The sequence below is a fragment of the Anguilla rostrata genome, chromosome 14, assembly GCF_018555375.3.
Source record: "Anguilla rostrata isolate EN2019 chromosome 14, ASM1855537v3, whole genome shotgun sequence".
Lineage (NCBI taxonomy): Eukaryota > Metazoa > Chordata > Actinopteri > Anguilliformes > Anguillidae > Anguilla > Anguilla rostrata.
The window spans coordinates 5405919-5430648 of NC_057946.1; the positions used below are offsets into that span (position 1 = coordinate 5405919).

General features: G+C 46.1%; 1 protein-coding gene across 5 annotated transcripts in view; it reads right to left on the reverse strand.

Moving 5' to 3' along the window:
* Positions 1–24730, reverse strand: part of ehmt1b (euchromatic histone-lysine N-methyltransferase 1b) — a 60764-nt gene that overhangs the window by 30713 nt on the left and 5321 nt on the right. Inside the window, exon 1 of one of the 5 annotated variants that reach the window (XM_064306882.1) lies at positions 14480–14586. The exons of 3 other annotated variants lie outside the window; for them this stretch is intronic. In XM_064306882.1, coding sequence (XP_064162952.1) covers positions 14480–14575 — 96 coding nt within the window. In that variant the 5' untranslated portion in view covers positions 14576–14586. Of the gene's footprint in view, positions 1–10257; positions 10553–14479; positions 14587–24730 lie in introns of those variants that run through there. One more of the 5 variants, XM_064306883.1, reaches the window with a different exon arrangement.

The window sequence follows — 24730 nt, forward strand, 5'->3', positions numbered from 1 at the left end:
TGCAAAGTCCCCCAGGTCCCAGTAGACCATGTGTATATTGGCAGAGGTGTGGGAGGGGGTTTTCAGTTATGCATTTCATCAGGTACAAATATACATTTTAATTTGGCCAAAGGCCTGGCACATCCAGGACAACCACAGCAAGCATAGTGGCTGACCTCCCAACTGACAGGACTGAGAAGATAGGCAAGAGGTTTTTGGAGGGAGAATGGAACAACAGCACAATAAGATAAGTAAATTTTTTTTTTTTAAACAACACAACGATCAAACCTCTATGCACAAAACAATATTGTGTGTGGGGATAGGCGGTGGAGAGAGGCCATCAGATTAAATAAGACAGGGGCACTACTTTCTCCTACCAGCATCTCCAATGGAGACAAGTCACCAGGCTAAATCAGAAGAGCCCTGAGTTCCAGCAGAGCCACTATTGCGGCTACAAGTCCTCTGGCGTCCGTGTGTCTCCACGCAGCGAGACAGCCAGAGGACAGTGGCTCTGCTCTTCAGCTGCCAGAGGGATTCCCTTTCAACTACCCGGCCGCACAGGGGGCTAGGCTACACGTCTTTTCTCGGGGTGACACCTGGTCTGCGATCTCCGAAAGTCCCGAGCCTCTCCTTTTCGGAGGTGGCTCTTCGCCCCGAGCGAGGTGACGAGCGTAGACGCGTCGGGCGGCCCGCTCCCGTTTTCGCGTTTCCCGCTCCCGCGCCAGCGCGGCCGAGTAGTCATGGCGACCGCGGAAATGTCATCTCTGTGACAGACGAAGGAGCCGGCCCTCCAGACTAGGCTGGCGCGGTAGACCAGTGGAGCATCCACACACACACACACACACACACACACACACAAACACCGCTGCGCTTGAACATTCAGCACTTTAAAAAATTGAAAAGCACATTTCATGAACGTGTTGGGGAAACAGTGTCGGGGAAAGGCTGGCGGTGCCTGTTCTGTGAGGGAATAGAAAGCCCGGTTCTCAGGGGAGAGACAGAGAGACACTATATCGGGACCCCGAGTCGCCGTGGAAACCCGCAGGTCGCTAAAACAGCAACACAAACGCAGAGAATTAGAGCACAGGATAATAGCACAGAGGCTGCCTCTTTTGTAGTAATTTTAAAAAGATGCTCTGCCTTATTTATGCCACAGCTCTCTCTTACACCGTTCAAGGGACGCGATAAAAGCACATTAAAGCATTAAAAATGTAAATGGACATTAGCAGTGATCTCGTTATAGACCGGGTGGGTCTGGGCTTAGGGGAGGTGTGGTGAGGTGGGTCTCATCCAGGCAAATGTCTTCTCATTCTACCAGCAGGAACAGAACACCGCCTAATCAGAATAGGCTATTGTGGCGCCAACAAGGACAGCGCTGGGGCAACTGAGGGCAACCTGAACCACCAAACCCCAAACCCCAAACCAAGGGCCTCCAACCCCGAAAATCCACAGCTAGACGAGACGGGAACCGGCAATCTGGAAATTGAAAGGGGAGCGAGAGGCAATATGGTATAGAAAGAATGAAATAAATAAAACTAATAATAATTAAAGGCGGCTTTGTTCCCAGTTCCAACATTAGTCAATTCCGTGATAACGATGACACCTGCGTAGTCATCAAACCCTTTCAGAGACGGGGAACGCGAGACAAATCCTGAGCCCCTTCACCGGACCGACATTTCACTGGGCCCGGCCCGACAGCTTCAGACAGGCGCACTGCCTGACACTTCACTGGGACCGGCCCGACAGCTTCAGACGGGCGCACTGCCTGACATTTCACTGGGCCCGGCCCGACAGCTTCAGACAGGCGCCCTGCCTGACATTTCACCGGGACCGGCCCGACAGCTTCAGACAGGCGCACTGCCTGACATTTCACTGGGACCAGCCCGACAGCTTAAGACAGGCGCACTGCCTGACATTTCACTGGGACCAGCCCGACAGCTTCAGACAGGGCACACTGCCTGACATTTCACTGGGACCGGCACGACAGCTTCAGACAGGCGCACTTCCTGACACTTCACTGGGACCGGCCCGACAGCTTCAGACAGGCGCACTGCCTGACATTTCACTGGGACCGGCCCGACAGCTTCAGACAGGCGCACTGCCTGACATTTCACTGGGACCTCAGCCACGCTTCAGACAGGCGCACTGCCTGACATTTCACTGGGACCGGCCCGACAGCTTCAGACAGGCGCACTGCCTGACATTTCACTGGGACCGGCCCGACAGCTTCAGACAGGCGCACTGCCTGACATTTCACTGGGACCGGCCCGACAGCTTCAGACAGGCGCACTGCCTGACATTTCACTGGGACCAGCCCGACAGCTTCAGACAGGCGCACTGCCTGACATTTCACTGGGACCAGCCCGACAGCTTCAGACAGGCGCACTGCGCACTGTCTGTCTGAAGCTGTTGGCTGGTCCCAGTGAAATGTCGGTCCGGTGAAGCCCTTCCATGGTGACGGGGGACAGGGTTCGCGCGCGCTCGCACACATCTTTCCTCCATTTCCCTCCTTTTTGGCGGCTACGGCGGGTCTGTACTGCGCAGAGGATTTTCTAGGAGCACGTCTGAGAGAGAGAGAGAGAGAGAGAAACGTACACGGACACACACAAGTACGCGCGCGCACCGAACCCCAGGCGTCCACAGAGCACGGACACTGAGCCCAGAACAGCGCGTGCCACCGATCGGTTACGTAAACCAAGAACAGCGAGAGCGGCGGAGCAGTCCTGCTGCTCGCAGACCCGCGGCGACTCCCCCCTGCTGGATTTGTTTCGTCGCTGTAATAAAAAGAAATCGCTTTTTTAAAAAAAAATGTTTATGAGGATGATAAACCTAAATCGTAATCGTAATCCTAATCCGGTTTGGTCACTAATACGCTGTCAGTCCTGCTTTTGTGGAGCCGGTACTGGAGCGGGTCGGAGAGAAGCTCCATATCTGATTTGCAGATACACAGACGGGAGCAGAATCGTCCTCTCTCCTACTGGCATCAGTTCCACAAGCTTCAGACGGAGGGACAGCTGCAGTAAATCGGAGTTTGAGAGACAGCCTCAGATCTTCAGTAAGAGTCAGAGCTTCAGACAGACAGAGTCAGACCGAACGACAGCTTTAGACAGTCAGAGCTTCAGTATGAAGACCAGTTTCAGGCAGACACAGACCTTCAGTAAGAGTCTGAGCTTCAGACAGGCAGAGTCAGACAGAACGACAGCTCTAGACAGTCAGAGCTTCAGTATGAAGACCAGTTTCAGGCAGACACAGACCTTCAGTAAGAGTCTGAGCTTCAGACAGACAGAGTCAGACAGAAGGACAGCTTTAGACAGTCAGAGCTTCAGTGTGAAGACCAGTTTCAGGCAGACACAGACCTTCAGTAAGAGTCTGAGCTTCTGCAGGTTCAGTAAGGCAGTACCTGCCTTCTATCTTTATTGTCATCTCTCTCCACGCCTCTATATGTCTTTTTCTCTCTATCCCTCTCTCTCTAGGGAATTAGCAGAACAGATCAATTATGCCTACACCTCCCTCTGTTCTGTTCTGTCTCTCTTCCTCTCCAACCAACCTTTCCCCTCAAAGACATCCATTTGGAAACAGAAAGTCTAGAGAAAGGCCCTGGGCTCAGCTCAGTGCTAGCCCAACTCATCGATGACATCACTGCCCTATCAGGTTCTCCAACAAATATACGAGTTAGGTTAATCATCTATCAATTTAACAACATGAGCGGGAACAAGATAAAACGGAAATGCGGAAACCTCGAAATCACCACCAAAGTGAAAAGAAGACACTTTTGGTAGAAGCACACGCAGAAGCGCACGCGCACACAAGCACACGCACACGTCAAAGCAATCTGTCTCCAGATCTGCGCAGCGAGGGGACAGCTGAAGGAGTTCTCAGGAGGAATAACTACAGGAATTCTAAGCAGACACACACCTCTCTGCACAGCCCCCCCACACACACTCCCAATGGTGCATCAAAAGCAGCCACTCCAGCAAGAAGGCATTTGGCAGTAACAGCAAGAGAGAGGGCACCTTCTGCCACAGCCAGTGCTATCGGGATGCTAACAGGAACACTAATGGGAAGCTAAGGGGATGCTAACAGGAACACTAATGGGAAGCTAAGGGGATGCTAACAGGAACACTAATGGGAAGCTAAGGGGATGCTAACAGGAACACTAATGGGAAGCTAAGGGGATGCTAACAGGAACACTAATGGGAAGCTAAGGGGATGCTAACAGGAACACTAATGGGAAGCTAAGGGGATGCTAACAGGAACACTAATGGAAGCTAAGGGGATGCTAACAGGAACAGTAAGGACAGCTAAGGGGATGCTAACAGGAAACTATGGGACAGCTAAGGATGGCTAACGGTACACTAATGGAAGCTAAGGGGATGCTACAGGAACACTAATGGGAAGCTAAGGGGATGCTAACAGGAACACTAATGGGAAGCTAAGGGGATGCTAACAGGAACACTAATGGGAAGCTAAGGGGATGCTAACAGGAACACTAATGGGAAGCTAAGGGGATGCTAACAGGAACACTAATGGGAAGCTAAGGGGATGCTAACAGGAACACTAATGGGAAGCTAAGGGGATGCTAACAGGAACACTAATGGGAAACTAAGGGGATGCTAACAGGAACACTAATGGGAAGCTAAGGGGATGCTAACAGGAAACAGTCAGCACCAGTCCTTTTCACCAGCTGTTTACTGCAATCCACCTCCACCCCTGAGCCCCAAACGTCCAACGCAGAACACTCCAAGGACGGTGGGCTGGCTCACTCACTCTCTCTCTCCCTCTCTTCCACCGCTCCTCTCTCAGCCAACTGAGCATCTACAGACTGCCCACACAGTCTCACACCTGCCCCCACACAACACAGACACACCTGCCACCCCCACACACACACACACCTGAAGAGTGCAGGAAGCAAGAGTTGCATATCGGTGAGCTCATCACCCGAGCCTCAGTTCCGCCCGCCCCCCCCAATCATAATTTTCACAGCCACAAGCATGCATCACTTCACCTAAACTGGTGCAGAAATCATGGGATGTTCTGCTTTGTACAATGCTTCAAAGCCCCAAGGGGCATGATTGATACCCCACCTGTTCAGTTAATTATTTATGTCTGCGTGGTCTTCCACGCGGTTGTCAAAGACATTGTGTTATGTCATCAGGCAATATCCGTTTCCCACAGGAAATCGGGAAGCAGGTTCACAAAAGAGTCACGGAAGGAGTTTAGAGCAGTCCCCTCCTTAAAAATGTGCTTCACAGGCTGTTTACTGCAGCAAATACAGCAGCTGTGCCATGCAGTTTGTATTCTTTAACTTGTCGAACTTAGTGTCTTGGGTTTGGGAAAAACATTATAAACAATGTGTAATATTGACTTCCATTCTAGATAACAGTAATAGGCTGAATAGGCCAATATTATCAGATTAGAAGCAATTATCTAGGCTCAAAGTTAAACTAAAGTGCAAATCATCAATGCAGTAGCTGTGAAATGGTTGTCAGTAAGAAGCCTATGATACCAGGCATTCCAAAATACGTCTATGGTTCCAGTGACTCTCTGGCCATCGGAACATACTAAAACTACAGACTCAAAAAGAATCAAGGAGAACCCAGAATTCTGGAATTCAGCAGCTTTCTCCTAGTCTCCTTCAGCTCCCAAATCCAATAACCCTGCCCTGTCTACCCTGCCTCATGAAGGCCACCTAGCCTATATGGAGCCATCTGTAGAGGGAAATTCCCAGCAGCACAGGAAAATCCTCCAGGAGGATTCCTTGGGACATTACCCACAGTCCTACAGGGGAGTGTTCCTCTGGCCAGGAGGAGCTCAAGCAGTCGAAAAGGGGGGGGGCCAGAGTCCGGCCGGAGCCGAATTCTTGTCTCTCGATGGCGAGTCGGTCTCTGCCGCATGGGTGACAAAGCGCCCAGGGTGGCAGGCGGGCTAGCGGCTGCAGAGCATCGCGCCTCGGGCCTCAGCTCCGAAACGTCAGGAGCTGCGCTCCACGAGGTCCGGTCCCAGCCGGTTCTCCCCCAGTTACGGCGCGGCTGCGTTGGCTACACCGCTCTGATGCTTCAGCACCGCGGCATCAGCTGCCGGAAGGACTGCTTTATATCGCTTTTACAGGCTTACAATGATCGCGTTGCCTTAATCTTACAGGGGTTTGAAATGAGGAAACAAAGCAGTAGCATTAGCGATAGGTAGGCTACAGCGTTTTTTGTCTGGGATTCCTACTGTGGTTGAATAGTCCCATTTTGTGTGGCACACGGGTTCTTTTGGGAATACATGCGCCCACAGAACCCTGTAAACACGTATTATGAAACTAGTGCAATCCTCTGGCTTCAGCCAACGGTAAAGGGTTCTTGTGACAATATCAACGAACGGCCTGAAAAAAAACCCGGAATTATATCTCCTGTCAGGCCATCTTAAGCAGTCTTATTGGAGAAACCTCCCTCCCTACGGTCCAGGTAAGGGCCTTTAAACGCAGCATTTTTATAGCACATCGAGAAAGAACGTGGTTTCAGAACCCGAAGGCAGACCAAGGAAGAGGGAGACATTGAGCTGCATGCTACGGGGAGGACGAATGGGAGCACGCCTAGTGTGTGTGCTCTCTCCCAAGCCCTCCCCCTACTGGCAATCCAGGGAGCATGCTCAGTAGAGACGTGGAGGCAGCCTGCAGATCAACGGCCATTTCGCAACCAGACTGTTTACTGACACAATGGAGGAGGAACGGTGGATTTCTACATGTCTTTTTTCTGAGGGGCTGGAGGAGGAGTGCGTTTGAGGAGTGGAGGAAGACCCACCATTCCTAAATCCAAAACCAGGTACGGACGGAAAAGAACATTTTGAAATAGACTAGAATAATAAAAATATTTTTTTTTTTAAATAACAACAAAATCGAGGTACCACGAGACAGGATAAATGTCATAAGACGCAGAACACACTGATAACCGGGATAAAAACAGCTTGAAGAAGACCAACGGATTTTATGATTAAATATGAATAATTTCTCTTACAGCCATCTATTATTCACTACCTGAGCGGTGTCAAACCAAGCCACCCTCTCCAAAGTAAATATTACAACAATCATGGCAGTGCTATATAGCAGTGCTAATGCACCAAATCAATAAACTTCACACACCGCGTACTGTTTGCCTATAATTATTAATACAGGCCTATTTCAGGGCAACGGGGCAGTCGATTAGCTATTCAGTCCGAGAAACTGCAAACACCTGCAGCAAACTGAGCGATTTAGAGAGGTCCAGGGCCCCAAAATCAGTGGCTACACACCGCCATTCAGCCTGAATGTAAATCCTATTCAACCAGGCGACACTAATTTGAGGGCCTTGCTTGCTTGTGGGGGGGGGGGGTCAGATTCCGGGAGGAGGGGGCTGTCCGTGATCCCAAACCAAAACTCCACAGCAGGAAAAAGGGCTCCACGGCCCAGAACTGAATCCCGATCCTGCCAGTGGCGACTGTGGCCGGCGGCCCTGCAGGTTGAAGGGTGATGCCTACGTGCGGTACCCTGGCCCAGGGAGGGTTCCGGTCAGTTGTGACCCACATCTCATCGCTCCCTAGAGAACCCATAACCACCACCACCACCCCCCCCCCCCTTCCGGTGGTTGATCGGGCGCCTCTGGTCTGTTTGCCAAAGCGGCACTGCAGAGGCATGAAGTTCGGGTGACTGAGCATTCCAAATTGGGGAGAAAATAGGGGTAGGGGGCACACAAAACAAAAAAAATAAGCAGAAAATTACAGCAAATGAACAAATCCAGAGAGGTAGCTACTCTTGCTTACTGAGATTTACAAAAGGGAAGGCTATGAACCCTTTGATTAAATAAGAATTTTCAGCAGTACCACAGGCTATCCTCCCCAGAAAGTGAAAGTTGATGCAGGTCTTCAGAGTGAGTTCTCAACTACACAGACAGTACTCGGTTTCATATTATGCTGGGGGGAAATGGGGTTAGGCTATATTATTATAATACATAGTCACAGGGAGACATAGGCTAGTAAAGCATGAGTCTTGATTCTATTCTAGATTCTACGAGCAAACTATCCCACAGACACATTTGAGTTTGAGATTCATATCTTCCAGCACAGGCACTCAACGTGAAACGCTTCTGAAACTCCCTGGACTACACGGGACGTTCCAACTCGTTATTCATTTTAGGAGCGGTAACAAATAATGTTACAACCACAGCCCACGCCACACAGCTGAGAGACAGAAATCACCGACCACTCACATTTCTCTCTCTTGTTTCAGTGCCCTGATGCCCTTTGCAGGGTGTTTTTCAACGAGACCCCACCCAGTTCCGACTGTTTGCAAGTACTGCCCCTTCCGTCGGTGGCCTGGGGTGAATTATGGGTTGTCGGTACAACGTCATAAAACATCAAGCCCACAGACACAAAGGAGGAGAAATTGTACACCGATGCATACAGACAAAAAAGCCAAAGGTGATGCTCCCAAATGACCCAGAAAATGTAATTTACCTTCACACACAAAAACAAAATAGTTTTTTTCTTGGTAAAGATATCCAGTGAAAGGTTTCTTTTCCAACACACACACACCTTTCAGAATACTTGTCCATTTTTGTCTACGCCATGCCTCTCACTCAAAGCACATCCTATTCCTCAGAGCAACTCTGATCCCTCAGTGTTAGCATTTTTCTCCAACGTGGAGACTTCAACGTGAACAATGAATTATTTTTTTAAATAAACACATTTAGCCCCACCTGCATCATCAAACATATCTGTAACCAGCCCAGGTGGAACCCCAGCAGCCACATGGTGCTGGCTTCAACCCCCTCACCCCCTCATGATTGAATTTTTAAAAATTTATTTAACCTTTATTTACCCAGGGTAGGTTCACTGAAACTATGGCAACCTGACCGTTACAAGTCAAACAAGCCTTTTCCCAATCTTACGGATTAGATACCATAACAGTCATATTAGCTATATCCCAAAAGTGGGTACTGCTCTACAACCACGACACCCTGGCCCCCGTAAAGTATGTACGGTATAGCACCACACAAAAAAACAGCCCACAGCTGAACTACTAACTGATACTCAACAAGAGAAAAGCATAACGAGTAATAAGAATCTGTGAACCGCCTGCCATCTGCCCTTTTCCACACTGCACCACCCGTTTCCACATCTTCCCCTGACCTCCAGCCTGAAACCCCAAATCCATGTAATTCATTGGGAATTTTACCACATTAGCATTGCCAGGACTATGATATAACCTGCTGCCAGAGCTGGCCGCTCACCCTAAAAACCGTTTCGGATCTGCTACCATCTTTCAGCAAGGATTCTTCGGTTTTAGCATACTTATTTTTTTGGTGGAAATCTCGGCAACAGTTAAATGAATCAAGGGTAACAAGTAGAAAAGCAAAATAATAATAATAATAATAATTCTTGAGGGTTTTTTTCCCATGGTACTCCATTCATCTGAGAGAAAAGGCTTATATTATTTGCTTGTTAATGGATGCCCCTCTCAAAATAATCTTAAATTATCCAGACTTTTCCAGCGGATTCTCTTGGCTTGTCGTCTTTGTCCTCATCATGCACCTCCAAATAGGAAACACCTGAGAGCTTCAATGAGGTCAGGAGGAAGGAATCGGACAAAAAAACAGGGTGAAGGTGATGCGGAAGGTTCCGGAAGCTTGATGTGATTCAGGAAGACAGAACCATCTCCCTGCCATCCTCAAAACCCTTGTTTTTAAATCCTCAGTACTGGCTGAAACCTTCCCTTAGGACCAAACAACAATTTCTTTTTCAGTTCCCTTGCAGAGGCCATAGAATCAATCCCATTTTGACAATCCATATTTCCTACCTTCACAGAGATGCTAGATGAGTCTAGACTCCTCCGCTGCACTCAATAGCATTTAATGAGAGCTGGCAGCTAAATTACTGAAAGACCTGCCCCCCCATCTGGGGTACTTCTCCTTTTCCACAGGGTAAGGGCCAGACTAGTGGTGCTGCTAAAGCTATCTGCTCTAGCCTGCAGCCACTGAATCTGACAGGACTGGTTGCACAGCTTAGCCGTGAGAGAAGAGCCTTGTTTCAAAGCCAGCAGAGGAAAATTCCCTTCAACAGACCAGCATCTGAATGGTAGACAGACGCTGAGAGAAGGTTCAGAAGGAAACAGGGAAAAAAAACAACAACAAAAAAAAAACACATGGAACAAGAGAAAGAGCCTCCAGAGAGGATTGCTCAGAACCATGGATGAGAGGCTGAAGCGGGCTCTATCAGGCCGAACCGGGCCAAGAACCCGCTTCCCACCGGCTGACGTCATACCTGCTCTCTCTTGGTGGACTCCATTGAAAAGAGAGGGAGACTCGAACAGATTGTTCCTCTTCCCTTCTCCTCCCTGAATGCACGACTCACCCACCTCCAGTCATGTGACCCAACTGCTCCCTCTGTTGGTTCCTTTAGCGCAGCTCAGACAGAGCATGCCCAGTGAGTTCAAATTTCAGTGGCTTTTTTTCTTTTCTTTTTTTTTTTTTTTACACACACAAGAGCAGAGCGCTGATGAACGTGAGCAGCGGCCATTTTAGGAACAGCAAGGTATGAAGAGGAGCAGAGATGGAATGAGCAGCCGTGTGGCCCAGGCCTGCTAACCCCAAAAACAATTAAAGCCACGGACAATCCTTCACCCAAACAAGCCTCCCACAGGGCCCTCCCGTCTTTACCCAGAACCCCCTGGCGCACAGAGAACCGCCACCATTAACCCCCACCAAACCACCAACCGCCGTTCTCGTTTGACCTATGACAGGAAACGTGCTGAGAACAGCACTCTGCCCTCAGCTCGTGCAGCCCTGAGAGGTGACAGGCAGCTGGCTGGTCTCCCACACTTCAGTTCCAACAGGCAGGAGGGGCAGCGCGATGACCGAACGGGTGACCAGCCACCGCATCTCTTCCTGCAAGACTGACTTTCCATCCTCTTAACACAGACCGTGTGTTGTCCTTTTATTTTTGTCCCCTAAATATTTTTGTGCATGTTGCTAATTAGCTACACACTTTTTTCTGCCACTTGCTTTCATTATCTCCAGTCTGGGAAGTCCTGGGCTTTTAGTACAATATTTAAAACCATTTTAGGCGTATGTGACGAGGATACACACACTCACTGTGGTAAACACCTTAGTGAGCACTATCCCCATGCATAGGCGAGCTTCTTCATAATATTTCAATAGGTATTTTAGACCACTGGGCATGTTGACAAGAAAAAGAGGGTGTTTTCACCACTGAGGAATCTGCACCAAAAAAAATAATTTAAATAAAAAAAGAAAAAGAAAAGGAGGGGAAAAATCCCTCATTACAGTACGTTGTCCCTTTGAAGGGGAAGTCTAAGCTGCTTCCTCCACGCATAATGGGCTTGTGTTCGAGACGATTGAGTTACAGGGCGGACTGAAGCAACGCCCTTGCTGCCAGGTTCCCAGACTCCCAACAGACAGAAGACGGGAGATCCTTCTCCAGATGAGAACGCCACAGAATCATCACCGTGTTGCTCAGTTCCTTCTCAATTTGGGGGTGAGGCGCACACCCTCGTCTACACAGAAGCAAAGTGTCCTCATGATTCCTAATACCTTTATCTGGCGTCCAGCCTTCTCCGAGCAACGACATGACATTTCCTGTCCTGTCATTGTGACCCTTGACCCCCTGGCCAGGACTACAGGACTCCCTGTGAGACACGTTCTAGAAAACAAAACTAAACAACCTTCGGACCTCATGCATTTATCTTCCATTTTATCTCTCAATTATCTTTCATCATCTCTCTCTACCAACAGACTTCAGGTTTACATGCAATTAATGAGTATTGCCAAGAGTGTTATCAATTATTAAAGAATAATACACAATACTCTCTCTGCGTCTTTCTCTCCATCGTATCTCTCTCCTCATCATCTCTCTCAACCCCAAATTTCAAGCATGTTCTGCCTGACCTACAGTGGTATCAACTAGATGTAAAGAATAGCATATATTTAAACATGTCTCTTTCAGCATCATACTTCTCTTGTTCTTTCCTTAAAGATACAGCTTAAACCATAATAAATCCATGCGTGTTTCCACTGTTAGATCAGATTAGAAACAGGTTTACCACCACTCACACACCCACAATCACCACAGAAGCAAACTTAACACAGTTACCCTGTACCGTCCTTCCCTGTCCTCAAACAATCTTCAGCTTCAGCGGCCATTTTAACTCGCAAGATGTAGGCTAATCTTCACAAGATGCCCGACATGCAGGCTTTGTCCTCACTGCCCCCTCCTCTGGTTCAGCTAAAAAGCCACACTAGGCGCGGTGTTAAAAGTTCCCATCTTCAAATTACATCAATTAACACCACTCACTTCACAGCTGTCACTGGTTTCTACTAATCCCCCTCCTACCGAACCCCTGCAATCTTAAACATGCCTCCACTTTCACACTCTGAGTCACGCCACATTACAGGTCAGAGGTCATATTCACATTCCACTTTCTCGCCCACACCTGTCTGGTGACACCCCCTTGAAAAGCCTTCTAAAATCCAGAATCGACCATTTCCTCTTTCCTCTTTCCGGTGAGAAGCTACTGCAGTGGCTTAATATAATGGGTAAAAGAAACACTGCAGATGTCTCATTAGTGTTCTCTCCTGGCCTCGATAAGAGCAAATGGACGTACAAACATGCGCGTGTCTGCTGCTGGACAGGCCGACTCAATCACACCATACAAGGCCTGGCAGGATTAGGACAATCAAGGTCAGAACAGTCATGTACTTCCGTCAGTTAGCCAGGAAAAAAAAAACAGCAACTGAAAACATGTTCTACACCATACCTTAAAGAAATACAATAAAACCACACAACCACTCACTGTGCCAGGCTGTGCGTCAGACTGTCACACACACACACACAGAAAGGCTCACTTAAACACGGACACGCACACACACATTGACGCACTCTCAGACACGCACGTGCAGGCACAAACAAACACAAATATGCACGCACACACACAATCAGAGGCGCCAAGTAAAAGTCTCAATGCCTCAAGCAACCTTTGGAGCATGCCCAGTCCGGTTCTTACAGCCATTTTGAGAATCAGCAGGCCAAAACTAACTTTCATTTTCAGATTCGTTCGACTGAAAGAGAAACAGCAGTCCTTTCCTATCCTCTCCTCAATCTCCAGCCCAAAACCTCAAAAACAAGGCATTAATTCAAGGCCCGATACGAAATCTTATTCACAGTCTCTCCTGTTCCGTCTGAACAGAGCCTGATGCTGAGCTGAGCTGAGCGCAGACAGCAGAGAGAAGAGTAGTCAGTTCAGCCTCCCACACCTCTTCCGAAGGGAGAGTGGAGGCTTTTCCAAAGTGAGCAGCCAGACTCAAACACAAGGCCCCACCGTTTGCCTGCTCAGCTCTGGCCAAGCTGTGAGCACAAAGAGGCGTGTATGCACATATGCGTGTGCGAGTGCACACACACAAACACAAACGCACACACACACACACATCTCAAGGGAAGAAACCAGATGTTTCCACGCATGTGAAAAAAATGATAATTTCCTTTTATCTTGCAAAAAAAAAAAAAAAGTACACTGCTGGTGTCAAGGAAAAAACACTCAGGAAGTAATTGGCAGGAAATCACCAAGAAAGAAGATGAAAAAGGAAGAGCCGCCTTGGCCCTAAATTTAGCCAGCTTAGCCACTGACCACTTAAAATTCCTTCGGTGTATCCAAATATCCATGAGGCCGAGCTCGATAGTCTACCTCAGAACAGCATTTTTTGCAATACATGAGCACGCACAGATACGGGATGGTCCAGAAGCTAACATGGCAACCCTTCTTGCATCATCACGAAGCCTCCAGACAACCGTCTCTGAGTCGCATCAACCGTCACGCCCAGGCAGATCGCAACGCGGAGACAAAAAAAAAAAACTACCATGGAAAACCACTTGAAAGAACAAAGAAAGTGAAAAAGGAAAAAAAAAGCCAATATCATTGTAATGATGAGCCTGAAACACTGAGCAAAGACTCTGACATTTCTCCCTCTTATACCAAAGCCACAAGTAGGGGCAAAATAAAATAAAACACTATGGCCGTAAGAACTCCACACTCTTGAAGTCTGAGTAAGGCTCGAGTCCTTAACTGCGCCTGAGAAGACTATGTGCCTGAAAAAGGTCTTCCACTGTTGGTCCCTGTACAACACAAGGACTGGAAAATGGGGAAATAGCCTGCTCAGGTGGACCGGACTCAATCAGCCAATCCCTACTAATCATTCCACCAACCATCAATGCGAAGTGAATGAATAAATAAATAAATAAACAAAATAATAAATAAAAATTTCACAGGCAGAATGAAATTCCCAAAGGATAAATAAACAGAGAAAAGAAACATGCTAAAGACAAACCAAAAAATAAAAACAGCAAGGACAGAGCCATGAAGCACAGCTCACTCAATCTGCTCCAACCTCTGTTCGAGGAGGACAAAAAAATAAATGAAAAAGAAAAAGATTCATTTTCCTCTAAGTCATGCCCTCCAGCAACATGGCAGTACCTGGTTCAGCCTGTGGATTTCCATTGATGGGAAGGAAAGAGAGACAGAGAGATACAGAGAGGAGCTCCAAACACTTTCGTCTAGCTTCCCACACATGCACAGTCCGTGCCCAAGTCACGTGATCAATCTCTCTGTAGAATCTCTGACATAGGCCTCACTGAGCATGCTCAGTGAGAGCCTGGCTGTTCTTGACAGAGAAGAAGGGGGGGGAGAATATAACGCAGCCATTTCGTGGAACGGAACCTTGTGTGAACAATGGGGGCCGTCAAGATAGCTGGCCGGTTTCTGCATTTCTATACCAACTCCACTGAAATCTAATACCACAATGGGTTTTTTTTAATATAGCTGAGTAATTCATGACACCAGCTAAGCCCACAGAGCTTTTTTCTTTCTCAATTCATGAGCTTACTCTACGAACAACAACAAAAAAACAACCAAACCCTCTCTTAAAAGAACCTTATATCTCAACCCCTTTCCTTTGGATTGTTTTTTTTAATGAAAGTGATGGGTCTTGTAACAAGCTGGGTTTCAAAATAAGCACATAAATAAATAAAGAAATATGTACCCAAGCTTCCTGCTATGGCTTCACTCCAGTTTTTCATCCAATTAATATGCTCCCATTACAGCCTTCTTATTCTTGAGAATATTCTTGTAAAATGAACAATCAACAATCAAACCAGCCTGATACCCTCTCTACCAGGATTGAAAGGGTTATTCTTTCACGCATATTTTTAAGGCGTAAGCATGCAGTTCCTAGGAAGCTGTATGTGGGTGTTATTTTACACACATTTGTATGCTGATGTTTGTATTTTTTAAAAACACGGTAAGGAAGCTAGATATATCAGTATGGCACAGCACAGTCAGTGGCAAAGCGAACAGTAAATATTATTTATCCAACATGGTTAGTTTATAAATCACAAAAGTTCTGAACTTAATTCTCAAAAATAAGCAAATATTATAAAATACAAATAAGTAACGACCTAACGTCTAGTATTAACTAATCAATTATGTTTAATATTTGCTATAAATGGACCAAATAAAATCTTACCTGAACTTTAGGTTCATATGAGTTTTAGGCCTAGATTATTATATTAGAATTGATTTTATTTTGGACTATGCTAATTAACAACATATATTAACAAGTCACTAAATTACGTTTATTTTAAAAAAATACATAGGCTACATAATACAAGTTTATTAGCATAGACCAGCCCTTACATTTATTTATTTATTTATTCATTCATTTGTTACATGTTCCGTGTGTCCCACTCATTTTCGGAATCAGCAGCTGCTACACTGCAACGCCACCCACCCGTGCAGGGACCACTGCGACTGAAATTCGTACTCTTCTTTACCCACGAGTAATCCAGCGTCTGTTTCGCACACTACAAGCCACACAGTACCACAGGACAGCTAGCACAGAATGGACTTGGAGAGGCTAACCCTTCCCTGATGAGAGCTGATATCCTGTATGTAGCCTACCCGTTGAGAGGCTAGAAGGTGCTTTTGCAGCAACAATCCAAAGAATCCTAACTGGCTTTAGTCGAACCCAGAGGTGGTTGAGGGAATAACAGGATAGCCATGGTTTAATGCAAGACAATGGATAACAGTGCTCACAAACGTAGGCTAGATAGAGCGTAGTTTGTCGGAAGCTTACTGGACATGCATAACCTAGCAGAAAAGGGGTATAAAGTATAAAAAATAAGGGCCCTGAAAGCTAGCTACGTGTTCAACTAGGCAGACCGCTTGTCGATAAAACAGGAAAATGCGACAGCGTGAACAATAAAGTTATTCAAATCAAGGCAAAGTTCCGAACAAATGTCAACCCAGCTTTATGAACGTGCGTGCAGAAGCACTGTGCAACACGATACCAGCATCATATAAAATCGTTTTCCACAAGACTGAATTATTTGCAGTATTGCACTTTTCTCAGAATATCTTCTTGACCACCTAGGTGTTAGTAATGAAATACTGACCAGAATGGCACAGCGTTTCATCCAGGACTCACTTAGAGAGAGCTAAATAGGTCGCCTACTTTTTTTTTGATGATTTTTAATGTTAACAAATGAATAATCGACAGGGTTAAAGGAAATTCTAGCTATATAGCTCACCAATAAACAAGCACGAAACCGTCCAGACCCACAGCGCAACTATACTAACTATATAGCTAGGTAGCTATGGCATATCCTCATCTCTGTAATGCAATTTGTTGTGCTCTGTGTGTCCATACATCTGTATCGGTGATTGTAGCTGTGTGTCCTTAGCTCCTACTCATGTGAGCAGGATAGCGTTAACTAAAGTAGGCGATCTGTATGCGCTAGTTAGCACAACGCCTTTATCTGTCTGCATCTCTCGAAATCACCACTTCGAACGGCACGACATTTTTAAGCACAGCTGTATCGCCTAACGTTACTTTAGCTAACCTTAACATGTTCGAGTTTCGTCTACTCCTACTAAACGAAGCACCACCTACTAAACGTCCCTCTCAGATCGTCCGTTAGTGAGTGAGTGACCACAATTTGCCATGCATAGCCCATGACGGCAGTTCCTGCGTGCAGTGGGAAAAAGAGAGTAGCACAAGAGGCAGTATTTTTCCTGACAGCAGGCTTTCACCCACATTCCAAACGCATAGACATCAGTCATGTCGTAATTCCCTTCAGCTTTGTTAGCATTTCCGGATCAAAAAAATAGACGGCCTATTTTTTTTTAGCCTTTATTGTTGCTATTGTTGTTTTCTGTTCTTGTTAGTAATTTTCAAGTTATTCAAGAGCAGTGTCTTTAAATTTTTGTCTAAGTAATGTCAGTTTTGACATTGGGCCTCAAAAGCCAGGTCGTCATTCCCTTCAGGTTCGTCGGCATTTTCAAGACTTCTAGGTCAAAACATTTTATGGCCTATGGGAGAAATTGCCGTTTCCCAAATTCCTTCAAAATAATTTATGAGAGTGGGACGTTTCTTTGTATATGAAAAAAGAATGTTCCTCACCCATTTTTTATAAACTAAAAGATTTTGCATAATTTTAAAAACCAAATTGCTAACGGCTAACGGCTAAGTGGTTAGCAACCCGTCGCACAATTACATCATGGTTTGACACTTGTGTACATACGTGCTTATTCACATAACTTACTTAGCCAGCAGGCTAGTCCTATAGCATTGCAAGCTAGGTAGATAGACTAGCTATCACTAGAGTGTCCCCTAGATGACACTATAAAGCCGATATTCTGATGTACTACTAACTGTAATAAGCACAAATGAAGCTTCACAGTGCTTTCAAATCAACCTGTTTACGTCAACATTATATAAATCCAAAATTAAACAATATGAATTGAATCAAATTTAATGTTACTTTATCATCTCGCCAGCTAACTAGCCTACTGTATATCTGAGTAGCCTACTAGCTAACATTAGCCATCTAAATCAACTGTACATAGCTAGGTAGTTAGCTCTACCTACTCAGATGTTTTGCAATTCTAACTGACATTCTGGCAAGTAGCTAATTATAAGTATCCTATCCTCTATACATAGATCTTTAAGCAACATTGTCCCATTAAACATTGTTTATTCAGTACTAACCATATTCAGCATGTCTTAATTTAGCATAACTTTCCTTTAAGTTTACTACCCATCTGGCTAGCTAATGTTCACTGATACTATAATTCACAACTGTAAGCTAGCTAGTAGGGAAATTTTCTGAAGCAAATTTACTACCTCCACGTCCGACGGACAGACATATCTGGAAAAGTAACGGCTGGATGAAAGTTTCTGTGCATATTAATGTTCCCAATAGAAAGACAGCTAATGAGTTTAGTGACCCCATGACCTCTCTAGTGCCACTAGAGATGTAACAATACCAAAATTCTGGTAGTGGATACCAAAACCGGTCAAATTCCACAATTCTCGGTATCCAAATCGATACCACAGTAAAAAAAGAAAGAAATCCTGTGTACTTTAGCAAACAATTAACCACAAGGCGTGAGATCACAAATATGTGATTACAATGTTCTTCACTGAACATTGTAATGCTGACGTAAAAATCCATACTGGTAAATGAATTCAACGAATTCCAAAAACCTACCCTTCAAAATGGTTTAAAAGCTATGACATTGAAAAAAAGAGAACGGTGACATGTAGCCTTCAAGACTTGAATTAGCAGTGAACAGCAGCTTGTCTCTTTCAAGTACTTAACCAACCATTATTCAAGTAAGCAATATTGCACTTGCACTCAGTAATAGACTGTAGTGAAAGCATGCAAGCTCGACAATACATTTCTGACAGAAAACGCAAGATTTATTTTACTTTACTACAGTGGTGATAAAACAAGAAGTGCTTGTGTATTATTAGCCTTTATTGAACGCTGTATGAGGCTAGTATGATGTAGCTAACACAGGCCAATAGCCCTAAACCCAAAAACTTGATTTTAAATGTTACTGGTACAATCTAAAGTTAAACATAAGTGTTTGATTATGGTCATCGGTACCAAAAAATGAATGCCCTGAATAAACAGCAAAAACCCCAGTTGAAGATTAAATAAAATCTTTAAAATTATATATTTTCTGGAAACATCTTCAATTTTGCTTGTGCGTTGTAAATGAGTGTAAAGATGCTGTGTAAATTACTTCAAAAGTATGCAGACCAGTGTTCCAGAGTCCGATAAATGTAAACAACGCTTTCAGTGAGATCTGTCAGTAGAAGTGCCCGACTTCCTAAATTTTGGAATTGACTCTGGTGGGGTTTTTATGTCTGCAATATGATAACACTGCCACCAGAAAATTATCCACAAAGTATCTGGTATCAGTTAGCTAGCTAACCTGTAAACAAAACACTCAACCCACAGGAAGTTTTCTAGGAACAGTGACATCGCTTCCACTGTTTGTTAAAAAAAAACTGAAACGTCTATATAGGCTAACGCAAATTACTAATGTATTCGCTTAACATTAATGACGTACACTGAAGTCATAGTAGCTTAGCCCACAGAACAAAGCAAAAGTTCCCTGCCATACAGATTCTCTGAATTTTTCCCACGGTGTGCAGGCAGGACTGGGCAATGCGTGGCAAATTGTGGTCACTCACTCACTCACTAAAGGACGTTTTGTAGGACGCATGCACAGGTGGTGCTTTGTTTAGTAGGACGCAGGTGCATCTCCCAAAATCACCACTTTGAATGGAACAAGATTTACAAGATTAACATTACTTTAGTTAACCCTAACATGTTAGTGTTTCGCCTACTTTAGTTAACCTAGTTAGCGCGTATGGATGCTATCCTGCACGCATGAGTAGGAGCTAAGGACACACCGCTACAACCACCGATACAGATGTATAGACACACGGAGGACAACAAATAACGTTACAGAGGTGAGGACATGCCATAGCTAGCTAGCTATAGGCCTATAGTTTGCCAAGTTGCGCTGTGGGTCTGGACGATTTCGTGCTTGTTATACTGCCTCATTAGATGGTGCATTCATTATGGTTCATTGAAACATTGATGAGCCAATATTCTTTGAATTTTTCGGATATCTTTATAGCAATCCAAGTCTGCACAGCCCATTTTTTATGAGTAAGATAGGTAGCTAGATAATTTCAGGCTGCTAACTAATTTAAATTACCATTGTGTTACATTAGGAAGACAGATTAAAGCTATAACACTATAATACAAACATCAAATTAGCATTCACAGCATTTAGCTATTTTTAAACAGCTTGGCTAGATAAGGCAAGGTCTCCTTTATATTATGTTTCATTGAAACTTTGCACTATTATTAGCCAGCAAAGCGAGAATGCAGAACAATAGTCCTTTGTTCACTTGCTCGGAATGCTCATTTTCAGTATTAATTTTAAGGAAATTAACTGTTTACCGAGAATTCTTATATCAAATAGAAAATGCACCAATTCTCATTTCATTTATGCTTGATCTATAACTGTTGAAAGCGATCATTTCCTGCATTGTATTGTAGCGTGCACACCAGTAGCCACGACACGGTTGTGTTCAGATAACTGCAAATTGATCCGACTCATCGCAAGTATCGAACTTGTCTCCACGGAAGGTGATGCCACTCAGACTGTGACATCAGACTGTGTTAACCAATCATGTGCCTCAGGAATAACGTCCCTACAGCAAGTGCCCACCCTTTTTCTCCTCTCCTCTCCCTCTTCCTCTCCGCTCTCCCTACAGCCAGGCTCATAAACAGGAGCAGAGAAATATATTCCCAGTCACTGAGGATATTTATGGAAACACTTTTGCAAATGGGCAATTTAACCCCGGGAATTATAAAGGACATGGGACGCCCACAATGTCCCTGTAGCTACTGAGGCTGGTCCACATTTTATGGAAGGCTCTTAGAGCTACAGTTCTCTCAGCATACCGATGTCATGACACACACACACACAACTTAAGCAGTCACAGGTATGGGGGTACACTGGCTAGGTACAGTACAGTACACCTCTAAGCCCTTACCACAAACAGGAACTCCAAATCGTAGCTGAAGCACAAATTTGATGAGAGCAGCAATTATGTACAGTGAAACAAATGGCAAACATTTCGATATTTTAAGAACTATAAGTAATCTATGAAAATGTTCCGCAGGTTGAGAGCTGACCGTAGTGTGCAGAATGGCCTACGCTGGCAGAAGCGTTCATTCTCGTCCGCCCCTGAGCTGTGTCAGTGAAAGGGGGAGGGGGAGGGGGAAGGGGGGGGGGGTCTGACGGTAATGGTGAGGCAGCAGTGGCACAGGTGTGGTGGGGGGGAAAGCGGGGGGGGGGGGGCACTTGTTGACTCCAACAGCGCACTCTGCTCCCCTTCTCTTAAGCTCCACAGCTCGTGCCTGAATTACAGATGACCGTCCCCAAGGAGCCCCAGGAGGCGACCCCCCCCCCCCCCCCCCCCCACCCTCCTACCGCTGGGGCACAGTAAGCAGGGGGGTAAGTAGACACTACCACAGAGGAACATACAGCTTTTGGCAGCACAGAAAGCAGCTTGTGCATTTCATCATCCGCTAGGATCGACGACTCCCCGCTTGCCTCATCCGCCATCACGGTGAGCCAATCACAATGTTGCATAAGCTCTTGGTCTCCTTATAACGAACAAACAAAAAAACTATACTGGATCGTGATATTTTTCGATATGATATATACTTTCATTGAACCCCGTAGGGTAATTAGTCCTCTGCATTTGACCCATCCTAGTTACTTAGGAGCAGTGGGCAGCCGCAGTGCAGCGCCCGGGGACCAACTCCAGTTCTGAGGCCAGTGCCTTGGTCAAGGGCAACTGCAGGAGCGCACCTAACATGCATGTCTTTGTCATGAAAGGAAGACATTCTAGATGTAGGCTAGGATGTACTCGCTCGGCTAAAGAGGGTACGTTCGCCTGGTAGACGACCCTCAGACAGAGCTTAGCTGCTACCGTTGCAGAATTCAAACAGACACCCCCCCCCCCCCTTTAATCAACGGGTCAGCGAACTGGCCAGATGCAGCTTACTAGAACGTAATAAATCACCACCGTCACTTCTCCCCTCCCCCTAAAATCACCAATCCACCCACCCACCCCGACTCGAACAGGATTAGCCACGTTAAGTCCTCCGTAGGAAAACGAGCACGGACGGACGGACGGACACTGGAAATAGTTTGGCTTGAAGGCCGAGGATTTTCTAAGGACTGCTTAGACTGGAAAAAAGACAGACATGCCTCTTCCAGGTTTGGCCACTGTGCCAGGTGTAACAAAAAATCCATCCATGGCAAGCCATCAGGGTTCTTTTTGCGAAGGTTCAGGGTTTTAATTCATCCCTGTGGAGCCGAGAAATCCTGACATCACTAGCCATCTCGGTGTACGCACACACTACTAACTTAGTAGCCATTGAGTGTGCTTGTTATTCCTGTAATAAACATAGCCTACATGGTGAGCTCAGATGAGGTGAATGGAAATCATGCATTCTTATGTTATCCCCATCTTGCCTGTCTTTAACTGTACGATTCTGTTGTGATCATTCTGATTCTGCAAGGTAAATAAAGTTGGAGAGTGGCTGCCTTGTAACGTAACTAACCGTTTGGCTGAATGTAAGGTATTCAGCAAGAAGTTAGCAAGCCGTATGAACTGCGCAGTAGTGGAAAAATAGGCACATTTTTCTATCTGGTCAGTGTGAGGACAGCTGTGAATGTGCTATGCTGACAGCCCGCCAAATCACAGACTTCCAGCTACTGCCACCCACACTAGGAGGATGCAGCAATGCCTATTTTTTTTAAAAACCAAAAGAACAGCTTTTTTTTTTTTTTAAGACTAGAAGTGGGACACAAAATTTTAACTGCCATTTCGTGAAGGGGCAGTTCCCCTCCACATACAGTAATGTTCACTCGGGACTGCTGGGTGGCTCATCGCGTTAAGGGCCCGGTGACTCACTCACACGGGCCCCACCGGCAAATCTGGACCGCGCGGTTGCCGAACGGCTAGGAGAAACACAGGGGTGCACACAACAGGCACTAGCGTCGCACAAGGAAGGGGAGGAAGTCCATCTGTTACGGTGCACAAAAAGTGTCTTTCGCTGACTCATCTGCCAACCCAACGCGCGAAATGTGGTGTGAAGCAGCAGGTGACATCACTTGCTTCAGAGAGCTCATGCTCGCCTGCGCTCACCCGAATTGACAACAGAAGTTGCGGTGAACGTAGCAGTGCAAGCATGCCTGGACATTCCAAATTTGGGAGGAAAAGGGGCAAAATGCATTTTAAAATATTAAAATGCACTTCTGAACTGTATTTTTGAATACATATTCAGCCAGTAATGACAGTCCAGTCGCCAGAATGATCTGTTCTTCCTATCTGACATAATTATCATAACTGCCAAACCGCTTCCTCACAGCCGACACCCATTTAACTTCACAACTCATGAAAACCAGCCATGGTTTTACTCATCATTACAATTTATAAATAAAGATTTACTAAATTATATGCATTGTTGAAATGTATACATAAAATGTTCAATTGACACGTTTAATGATATAGCAAAATCAGAGCCCAGTGAGGTGCCAGCATATAGCCTAGCTAGTGCTCTGGTACAGATTAGAGGAAGTCGGGTCGTACATGGCGTGAGTTCACAGCTGACAGCCCCCCGGCAGGAACTGCGGTTTAGACGCCTCGTTCGACCGGGCCCCGCCTCACGGCCGAGCCTGAGAACCCGAGACGCCAAGCTCTCGTACGGATACGGTCGTACGCGAAAACCCTTACGCTTGGAATACAAACTGGGAAAATTACTTCCCCTCTTTTTTTTATTTTTTTTTTTTAAAGTTGGTCTCTCCATCACTTAGAACAACATGGGGTAAAAAACTGAAATTGCCGCTGCTCCAGCAAGCAAGACTGAGGAGTGAGAATCACACCAAAGTTCAGACTTCTCGGCCGGAGGGGGGGGGGGCTGGGGGGGGGGGGCAAGGGGGACGGAGCGACGGCTCTCTCTGTAGCACAGCTGGAGGTGTGACTGCAGGTTTGGCCGACTGCACGCTGGAGTGCCCGTGACAACCCTGCATTAGCAGCACACGCAGCTCACTCGGTAAGACGCGGGGGCCTGAATTTCAAACCGCTGCTGGAACCGCAGGTCTCCCTGCGGCAGCAACAGACCTGAACGAGAGAATAAAAGAGGAGAGAAGCTCTGCAAACCTCAGGTGAAGGACGCAGCCAGCCGACGTGATTAGTCGACTTTCCGATAAAAAATCAGACCCGTCCTAATGGACAGGCTAAGCAAATCGGTCAAATCTTTTTAGAAAACGAGCCAGTCACATTGATTTCCACTGCCCCCACAGCTTTTCCGCAGGTCATGCTACCAATCAGTGACCTTCACCCTTTTACACACACAGTCCCGAGGCACAGAAAAGGAGCACCAGGGTGTCCAAGGCCGTTACTGCCTCCTGCTGAAAAGCACAGCAATGTTTGTTCATTTGCCTTGACAAATGACCACAACTCACTTTTGACACCAAGGTCAATCTCCAGCTTCAAGCTGAACTACTGAAATCCACACCTGCAGCTAGGCCCAAGTTAGCACCGATACTAGCAATGTTTGTTTGACGCTCACAACACTACCAGCCAGTCAGGTTTGTTTGAACACCACCTAAAAACAAAAACAAGGTTTCAAACTGAACTAAACTCTTGAAACCCACAGTCACGATTGAACTCAAGGCTGCCTGGGTAGAAACAGAAGTCCTAGTTAGTTGTAATGCTCACGATCGTGTGGGCCATACTTCTGTTGCCACATCGTAGCAGCGGGCCAAAGTCTATTGGAC